Raw genomic sequence first — 11226 nt, 5'->3', positions numbered from 1 at the left:
CGTTGTTTTCCTTAAAGTGATTATTTATTGTTCATAATATTTCCTCCTTCCAGACAAAGGAATTTCGTGAAATGACTTACGGAAATCAATAATGTCCTGTTTGGGATAATTGGTGCTTAATTCATATCCTATGCAAAGCATAGGTGTTCCTGAACGAGATTGAACAGCCTGTCTTTTGTATGTACCTCTTCCTTTTAACTTCACAAAATGCCCATTTTTAGGTTGCCTACCGTAATAAATGCTGTATAGACCTATGATGACAGCACTATAGTGCATGCTGTCATTAGCAAACAAATAAGACACTCACTCATGACGCTTTCTATCGTTTTGATACTAACGCATAGAACCATTTTTATATAATTTATATATATATATATATATATATAATTTTGAATATATACATTGAATTTTTGAAGCCAGAAGTAACGTGATAAAATTTCTTTTAAAAAGCCTCATTCCGCATTGAATTTTTTAAGTCAAAAGTGACGAGAGAAGAATTAATTTTGTTTGGCCTAATTCATAAGTGATGTTGTTATAGCTTATACTTCTGTTTTCTCCGTCCGTCAATTTGAGGCAATCATGCATTAAAATTAGCTTGAATGAACTATCTCCATTCAGCAAGGTGCAAGTCAGTCGAATACAGTACACCAACAATACGTAGGCCCTGTACGATGGGAGAAACTGCAGCATACCCTCAAGGAAATGATAGACTCGCCCTAAAAATATGACAATATAGGGGTTTCATAGGCTTATTTATTCGATTTTAGATTCTACTAATATGTAAAAAATACATTTATAATTTAAATAAAACCAGAAGTAATTAATCTAATCAAAAAAGTTTCTCTCACAAAATACGTGATCCCAGACTACGAGTAAACTATACTTCATCGCATCATGCCGTCCAGGGAACATAATAATGAGGAAATAATTAAACGTTTCGGTAAATTCAGTGTATTTTTTTTCTGAAGATTAAAATATTATTATTTTAAAGGATAGTCGAAATTTTATTCTATCATCCTGTCATTAGAAGTTTAAGCATAGATTCGCTTCTGGGCCTCACGGGAGAAGGGTCTTTCTGCCCCAACCCACTCGTCGGTATTTCTCACCCCAACCCAGTGGCAGATTTTGAATTGTTCAGACGGGGATGGGGGAACAACATTTTTAGAATGAGTAGCGCTAATTTACACAACATCGATATGCATTAACATTTTAAAATTTAGTGGCTAAAGGAGGGCTCGTGTCCTCGCGAAGCTCTTATCTGAGATATGGTCTGAGGGGAGGTTTATGTCAATGCCCCTAATTATTATGGGGTCAAGGGAGTGGTTTTTATCCTTATCGCCTTCATAATCATAGTCATAGTCATCATCATCATGGCCATCATCATCATCAACAGTATTTGTGTTTAATTTTCTTAGAAAAACCACATGATAATAAATTATACAACAGACACAAACTTACTGAATACTATAATAATACTATTCAATACTGATACTATTATTTTGTTATTACTGTTTATATCAATAGATGCTTGTGTGAAAAGAATTGTTGTTTTTAGTCTCGACGTTTCGATTGAGTTGCTTCAAACGACGGTATTGCGACGAATGGAAAACCTTCACAGGGACAGAAGAAGCGGTCACGTTATACGGGTAATGTTTGCAATTTTAAATAGCACTCGCCCATCTTAAAAACAGAGGGTCTATACCTACTCCTAAGACCGAGCAACCAAGAATAACATTTTCTCCTGAAACAAAACACTCTTTCAACGGTCCACATAAGAGAACATTCAGATAAAAACGCCTAATAAAATATTTTGGTATTGCTTTGCACGTATAATAGTCAGCATTTTTCCGATTTTTTTTTTATCTGATTTTTTTTTTTTTTTGTCGAGTTTATTCTAATTTTGGATTGCAAACATGGCTTTAGACACAAACATTTTACGTGTCAAGATGCTCTATCATGATCAAACTGTGGGATAGATCCAACATCAAAGCAAGTCATCGGCTACAGATTGGAAAGAAATGTAATTATTTCCAATCTGATTTTGAGGACTTGGCCAATTTCAATCAGATGTGTTTGGACCCTGATTGGAAGTTTTTAGTTTTATTTTCAGTCAACACATTAACTGTCATGGCTGTGAAAGTGCATTCTTAGAGTTTTGAACTATTCCACACTCTTCTTGAAAAGCATGTCATAGGAAAAAAGTGTTGTGAAAACTAGAGATATACAATAAAATGTGACAATTTAGTACAAAACAAAATTGTCCATTAACTGTCGGAGTTATCTGCTTCAGCATTGAGCTGCAGAAAAAAAAATTCCTCATTGAATTTTTGAAGCCAGAAGTAACGTGATAAAATTTCTTTTAAAAAGCCTAATTCCGCATTGAATTTTTTAAGTCAAAAGTGACGAGAGAAGAATTAATTTGTTTGGCCTAATTCATAAGTGATGTTGTTATAGCTTATACTTCTGTTTTCTCCGTCCGTCAATTTGAGGCAATCATGCATTAAAATTAGCTTGAATGAACTATCTCCATTCAGCAAGGTGCAAGTCAGTCTCAAATCGTCTCCAGCTACACCATTGCATTCTGCCACAATAACGATGTCGGTCGTTTTGCAAAACTACTAACAGGAGTGTAGCCAACGAAAAGACACATAATCCTGCTGAAGACCGCAATGAATGATAAAAATTGAGAAAACTGATTACCGGTAGTGTAACATGACTTAGATGTAGCTATAGGCGAAACTGGATTCCGTTTATAAAAACAGAAATGAAACCATACCAAAAAATACCAAAGAGGAACTAGATCCAAACAGTTAGAAACTTCATCATTGTTAGCGTGATACAATAAAGAATACTGTACAAAGATATATGAAATAGAAACCTGAAAAAACATAACTTTATATTGTTTGAACGTTTGCATGGCCAAGTAACATATTTAATGCTTGTGTTACACCACGAAATACTTCTGAAAAGAACTGTTGTTTGTTTTGGGAATGGCATTCCCATTCTCAACAAACAACAGTTTACTCTCAGTAATATCTCCGTTGTGTACACTTTTTTTTTTTTTATAAGAACCAGTAAAATTTTGCCCAGGCTCAGTGTACTTATTTTTTTGGCCGATTTCAGGCTCAAGATGTTGTTAATTTCTTCTTATTTTACACACTTTTCAAACATAGAAAGTTATTATTGTACAGCAAAAATTGGCCTTGAAAAAACGCCCTGGAAAATCGCCCCAGAAAAAAGGCCTGGTAAAAATAGTCCAAAATGGTACACTTGATTATAGGGGGTATTACATAGTCACACCTACATTACTGCACGTAAGGTACAGATATAATTTTTTGGTTTTTTTAAAAACCTCATTTGACATTTTACCTCAGCCTCAATTTGTTCTTATTTTGTTCTTAATTTTTAAGCAATTTCAGGCCTCTGTGTTCTTATAAAATGTGTTCTTTTATAAAAAAAAAAAAAAAAAAAAAAAAAAAGTGCACCGCAACTTTGTCACTTTGTGTAACTTCAGGCTAATAATAATGCATATTTTAAGTTACATTGAGCTTTTGTGATTTATCATACAATTGCCAGCTAACATTATTACAGCAGATACAGTTCATCCTCCAATTCTAGACTACCTTTGCGACCTTGAACATTTGGGGTGGTCTCGGGGTTGGACTCCAATTAGAGGGCTAGCTTTGTGTTATTGTCATTTGGGTCTTTAGAAAAGTGGTCTCGCATTAGAGGGGTCTCGGAATTAGTGGTCTTGGGGGTGCACTGCATTATTTTTTTTTTCCTGTCCAATGTTTGTTTGTTTATTGTTTTTTCCACAAACAAAAATATAATAAACCTAAGTTGAAACATATAATATAAAATAGGTTATAAATATTTAAAAAGCGGATTAAGAAGTGGGGAGGGGGAGTGGGGAATCAATAAATAAAAGTGTGTTCTTACAATACAATCCGAATCTGAAATATAGCCTCCTCATAAATTGCTTAAATCGCAGCATCTGTGTTACCCTAAAAATGGCGGTCAGGATCAGGGCTGGCGCTCCACCACGGTTTCATTCTTCCCATCCATTTCCCAAATTGAATCTCCTTAAAGTCACTAACATTAATCTTATCCAGCAAGGTAAATTTATATTCTCTGCTATGCATTCTATCTGTCCTAATAATTTATGCAATATGTTTATTCCCAATTACTTTATTCACAATTATCCCACTCGATCTAGAACTCATATTCACATACCTACCCATAATGCTTATTATTTTCAACATAATAATAGATATGCACCTACTCGGGCCTTACAATAATGAACAATCTTCCTCCCCCAATTCTAAATGCTGTTTCTATAAAAACATTTTACAAGAAAATAAATACACCTAATGTCATGATTTGATGTGTACTGCTTTAACATGAAATTCAGTTTATTCTTTTAATTTATTTATTTATTTATTTATTTATTTATTAACTTATTCATTTATTTATCTATCTCCATAATATGTGATTATTTGATCGTTTCTCTTATTTTTTGTTGTTTTATCTTTGCTTTTTGTTTTATTTTTCCTTTTAATTTTCTTTATCTTGTTTGCTTTGGCATGCCCATCACAAGAACTTAATATTGTCGGGATCTGGCCATTATCCATGGCTTTTTTTTTCTTTTAAATCATATCTTATTGTATAATTTGTGTTTGTAATATGGAAGTAAATAAATGTCTTTTGAATGAATAAATGAATTATCAAACCTTCTGACTTAATATGAGGTATCCTCCTTCCTCAATTGAGTGAGTGTGTGAGTGCGAGTGAGTGTATATAGCTGTCTCTTATACACATCTAGATGTGTATAAGAGACAGAAATTAGGCTATATGAAAAGAAAAAAATATCGAGTATATATATGTATATATACTGTCTCTCATTTTAAATCGTCTGTGGACAATTTTTTATGATATATAAATTGTAAACGGTAAACAAATACAGTAAATAATAGGCATATGTTATTGTTATATAATAATATTATCATCATCATCAATAATAATAATTAGTACTATCATTTATTTATTTATTTAGTTCTATTATTATTTTTATTAATATTATTATATAAATGTAAATGACGTAATTATTTAATAATTATTATTTATTTATATTATTAATAATATTACATGTGTAAAATGACGCAAATATTGACCATCACAAGGCACTGCGCCACGTCTATGCGTCACAGCACCTGATTTGTTGAACATCTGATGACGTATTCTATCTTTTTTACCAGGGGTTGTATTATAAACATTGACATTTGTTGTCATCAAATAGTGAGTGAAGTAAAATAAATAAACCCTTGTGATTTGTTTGACTCTATTGGTACGCGTCATCGATTCGATTGTGTTATTGACAGTCTAACCGATTGTTCGGGGCCGTCTAAACGAGTTTTAACGGGTTTATCTTTGCTGAAACTGAAAAAAGCACGTGACCAAAATAGACCTGCTATTGTAATCTAAAAATAGCAAAAGGAAGTCATTACCTGCCGTCTATTTTTGCAGCCTCAGAGCTGACACTATGCCCAAAGTTCGTCAGTGACGACGGCGATTATAAATACGATTAGTGATGGAATGACGATGACGATGTTGATGATGTATGGTTATCAAAATAATGATTTAGGTAATAGAGTAATGATGAAGACAAGGCCAAAAAACTTGTTATATATAATTTAATCCCTGTCGCAGGAAATTACAAGATGTTATTTTTCTCAAAAAACATGATACAATTTCTTTTAAATTTATTTATTATTAGTAAAATGTATTATTTATACAGGAACACGATGCTTTAAATCATGACCAAATTTTGTAAACCTAAAAATAGTAACGAAGTTAGTACCTGTAATCTATTTTTTGCAGCCTCGGAGTATGTATTATACTATCTTATCTGAGATTCAATTTATTAGGAACTATATACTGTTTCAATCAGTGGCACAAAACAATACAGTGTACAGTAAAGTTCCCAAAAAAAGACTTGTGCTAAGAAAAAGACAAAAAAATTTAAAAGCAATCTAAAAACTTAAAGCAAAACAAAGTGATGCAAGCTAACACACACGAACAAATTATACAAACACCATACAAACGTACATGAAATACACATACAAGTACAACATATCCATACAAAACTGCATGCCCCTAGTCACATGACTGTACCGTACTCACAAATATAAACATAGATACATGCAGTACATACTTTATACACACATCAAGCCTGATAACACAGATGTACCGTACATAAAACTAAATCAAATAAAGCAATACAGGACTAAAGTAAAAAAATAACGTTTTTTGTTTTTGTTTGTTTGTTTTTGGTTTTTTAATTAATTAGTGGACTTTTCGGTTTTTTGAAAACCCAATTAATAAATAAATGCAAAAGAGCGTTCAAATATGAAAATGTTTTGTTGTGCTTAGCCCTTTGGCTATTTTTAGAGTTAAGTACACCCCAGTCTTTTGTGTTTCCTTCTTTAGAAAAGAATAAATAAAATCGGAAATTCCTTATTTTTTAGATGGCCTATTCAATTCTTGGAAACTTACTACCAGGTAAGCGAAAAAGTAATTTGACCAGAACTGCGTGTAAACATAAATAAATCCTTGCCGAGCCACGAGGCCCATAATGTGGGCTGGAGATTTTCTCCAGTATCAAGTAGAGTGAAGGCGATGAGAGGGTGATGCTTCCCGTGGGTGGGATCCCAGATTGGAGGAAATATACATATCCATATCCATGGTTATTCCAACCCACATGATACAACTGGGTAGGCTGAAGCAATTTAGATAAAGTACCTTTGCTCAAGGACACAAGCAGTGGCGGCGCTAGTGGGGATCCAAGGTGCAAAGGACCCCCCGTCAGGGACCTCTGGACCCCCGCTTGGAACCCCTGTAGGGGAATTATTATTCCCAGCAAGGTCATCGGGGAAAAATCAAATCTTGAGCGCCGAAAGTACAATTCAAGCATCGCTTAACTAAGCTGCCAACATTTTTGAGAATAAAAACTAGTGCGAGCAGTGCTACGGTATGTGCGAGATGTTGTTTACTATTGCGATCGTATTGGTTGCAGTGGTGCACCAGCTCTTCACCAACAGGGCACCTCGCCCGCAAGGGGGGACCAGTACCCCCGATATCCTTTTTAAATAAAGAATCCCATAAATAACACAACATTTTATTATCTTTTAATAAAAAGAAAATTCCCGACAAATTTGATCCCCCCCCCCGGAGTTTGCTAGGGTTCCCCGACGGGGCGGGGGGTGGAACGTTACCCCCTGTCGGGGAATTCCTGGCATCGCCCCTGGACACAAGCGATATGCACAAAGCGAAGGATTGAAACCCGACGCCAAGGTCGGGGAAACTAAACTATTTGCACTGCGCCATATCGCGTCCACAACATGTCAAAAATAGTATTTTATTTATGTTTCTCAATAATATTTGTGACATTCCATGCAATTTTACGTCAATGATGTAGGGATGAATTATGATATTTGGGAAAATTTATTTTTGGAACTTCATTAACAATAACCTATCTCATATTACAACTACTGTACATCCAATCAGCCCTTACTTGGTAAGATACCCAGCTTGTAATTGCGGTCAGTATAATAATGTAATTATAATAATGTACCGTAAGTATTCGGAAGTGGATTATTAAACTAAGTTTCAACTGTCCGGAAATTTGTTGACGCAAAAACACTTCCGTGTATTAATTTATTTTTTCCTTGTGATCAAAAGTTATGTATATAGTGATATCTTATCGTTTTTTATGAAACAATGACGTCTCGGTTGTGCAGATGATGCGTCCACTCCAACGCGAGTCGGTGTGCGAGCGGCGGCTTAGGAGTTTCGCCTTTATCTGAATCTCAACATACAACTAAATATTATTATCTTAATATTATTTCATTATAACAACAACAGCAAAAGAAGACAACAATAATTATAAACAAAATTAATATAGATAAATGTTAGAAGCAATGCTCAAAATAAACAAATTTTATGATTTATCGAGAAGTTTCCAAGGATAAGTTACTTGTGATTGTATGAAGAATTGGAATTGGACCTCTTGCTGCCAAGGCGAGTGTCATTCCGTTAGACCACGGAAGCCTGTTGGAATATCAAAGATTCAATCCAGCCAGATCACAACTGATTTGATAACGAAGCTGGTTTAGGCAAGAGAGAACTCTGCAAAATCGCAGCAGAAATTATAATACATAAATGACAATATTGGTCTATTGGAACATATAAAGAAATATATAAATGATAATAATGTATATATATATATATATATATATATAATGTATATATATATATATATGTATATATATATAATGTGGGGTAGGTCCTGTCTCTTATACACATCTAGATGTGTATAAGAGACAGATTATAATGTGATAGTTATATAATTACTGGTACTCACATTTCTTTTAAAAACATATCTTATTTTTACATAAATATTAATAATATTCAAAAATACATAGGCCTATAACTGTAAATGTAATACAGTATTATATCTGTCTCTTATACACATCTAGATGTGTATAAGAGACAGTATATATACTGTATATATAATATATATTGTATATGTTATAATATATTAGGCCTATATATATTATATATATATATTATATATAGGCCTATATATATATATATATATATATATATATATATTGAGACCCCTCTAATTCGAGACTTCTTTTTCAAAAACAAATTAACAATCGTCAATGTTTTAACATATTATTATTATATATATACAGTATATATATATATATATATATGTTATATTTATACATATATATTATATACATATATATACTGTATATGTTATATATAATATATATACATATATATTATATATATATATATATATATTGAGAGCCCTCTAATTCGAGACTTCTTTTTCAAAAACAAATTAAACAATCGTCAATGTTTTAACATAAAGCCAACCCTCTAATCGGATCACCCCAAAACTTCAGGCCCCAAAGGCGGTCTGAAACTGGAGGGAAAACTGTAACTAAATAATAATAACAGTGCTCAGATAGGAACATAAAAGTTATCCTCTCTGAGCACTGCTTTTGTTTGTGGTGTAAATTAAGATGGTTGTCGTATTCTACACATCGTAAGTTAATTGCATGTAGTCCTACGTACTCATGTACGGACATTCTATGCTCATTGTCAGGAAGGCACAAATCAATCATGTCTAGAATTAGGCTTCATCTCTATTGTGTTTACATGTACCCGGGCAACCTGGATGACGTCACAATAGACAGGTGATTTGTATAATAGCGATTATTCATTGTTTAATCTTCGATCCGCCATGTTGTTCAATGTAGACAAGGTCGTGATCACAGCGGGCTTAAGTTAAATTTTCACACAACAATTTGTCTCTCAAATTAATTTACACAATCACAGGAATCAGCAGTCAACATGGATATGCTTTTGTTGTTGAGGTTTTAATTGCAGCACGTCGAACAGTTATAGGAACCATTTAGATGTTTTTACTTTGTCTTTTGAACGAATATGGAAACCAATTTGACTTGGCCTGCGCCTCCTACGAAAAGTGATCCTCCCGTGGGACGTTACCATTTGGGCGTCCGCCAGTAGAGGCGTACAACGTACTGTATTCTTAACGCGTCCTTGACGTAGTCTTACGTATATGCAACGAGTTTAGCACTTGGGTGACAGTTACTGTTGTGAGGTTATGTGATACCTGTGTGTGACAGGCGTTTGTGGGACGTTTCCGTATGTAGGACATCCGTTGGGACGTTTGAATAATTTCTGTACACAATGGCCGTATCAATATTTGGAATTTCAGCTCTGTTAATTTTCTTCCTCGACGTTATCGGTAACGCCGTGGTCTTTTTCACGTTCATGCGAACTCCGAATCTATCAACAATAACATTCAAATATCTGGTTTTTAATGTTGCAATTGCTAATGTGTTAGCCGGGGTTATTTGCATTTTCCCCGATGCAATTTACTCCCTCTCCACGGACAGCAGTGCCTGGACCTGGGGCGACGGATTCTGTACAACCACTGCCTTCATCTATGCGTTTTGCACGTACCTTTGCCTGCATACCATTACGGCAATTTTTATCGAGCGCTATGCACGAATTTGCTATCCTGTTTACTACGATATGATCTTTGGGAAGAGTGTGACAATTATCTGCATTGTGGGGCTTTGGTTCTATTCATTTGTTCTAGCCTTATTACCTATCATTACGTGGGGAGAGTACGGTTTTTCGGCAGCGGAGCATCGATGCAGCCCCACCGTGCAAGGCTGGCAAACTCATCCCAGTCACTTAACATTCACAATTGTAATGGGAATATGCTTCCCATTTCTACTTTCATGTGTGTTTATTGTTCTAAGTATCCTTCACATACGTAAAGTTCGAAAGACGAAGGGAACAAAAAGCGAAGGCGTCGAGTCTTACGGCGACAAGTTCAGACGTGCACAAAACAAAATCAAACGTGATATAAGGGATACATCGACTTTACTCGAAAAGAAAAAAAAGAAGCCGAAGAAGAAAAAGAGAAAGAAAGAAGACAATATAGACTCTCCATTGGAGTCAGATCAATCTGCTTCTTCTTCGTCGTCGTCGTCGTCCTCCTCCTCCTCCTCCTCGTCATCCTCGTCGTCAGAAGACGAGAATGTACCGTCAGGGCATCAGAAGTACAAACTTGCACGCCGGATCAATCGCAAGCAACGGTACAGACCAATCGAAGTAGCCTGGCTGAAAACCTTCTCCGCTACAATATTACTATTCATGATATATTGTCTGCCCTACATTATTGTCAAATATAATATTGTGTACCAGAAAGGCACTATCTCTGATAACGTCCTCACGGGGGTTGTTGTTATTGCCTTCATCATCCATGCGATTAATCCGATTGTGTATCTGTGTAGTGGCAACAAATATTATGTAAAAGCGTTTGTGAATACAATTAAACGCAAAAAATAATTTGTTTTAAAATATTATGACATAACTTTTAAGTATCGTTAATCAATGTATGAATGTATGAGGGCGCTGTTTACCGAATGGAAACCATTATGTAAAAACAAATAAGTCTATGTTCAAATTATTTATTTAAAAGCAACAACAATTTTTAATTCGTAAGCTATGTTACCGGACTGTAGAGTAGGTTCAGCAGACTGTGGATGAGCCACAGATTACAAAGTCCCCAGCTGAGGCCCACGGTCTCTGACGAGAAGTTGAAAATCCTCCAGC

General features: G+C 34.7%; 1 protein-coding gene across 1 annotated transcript; it reads left to right on the top strand.

Annotated features, from left to right (window-relative positions):
- The first annotated feature begins 9291 nt into the window (after window positions 1-9291).
- LOC117106704 (probable G-protein coupled receptor No9) lies at window positions 9292-11220 on the top strand. The gene has a single exon (XM_033248114.1). The coding sequence runs from the start codon at window positions 9787-9789 to the stop codon at window positions 10957-10959; it is 1173 nt and encodes a 390-aa protein (XP_033104005.1). The 5' UTR covers window positions 9292-9786; the 3' UTR covers window positions 10960-11220.
- The last annotated feature ends 6 nt before the right edge of the window (window positions 11221-11226 follow it).

This window comes from Anneissia japonica, unplaced genomic scaffold (genome assembly GCF_011630105.1).
Source record: "Anneissia japonica isolate Jap-2015-1 unplaced genomic scaffold, ASM1163010v1 scaffold287705_len1045735_cov187, whole genome shotgun sequence".
Classification (NCBI taxonomy): Eukaryota; Metazoa; Echinodermata; class Crinoidea; order Comatulida; family Comatulidae; genus Anneissia; species Anneissia japonica.
This window is presented reverse-complemented; position numbering and strand designations above follow the sequence as displayed.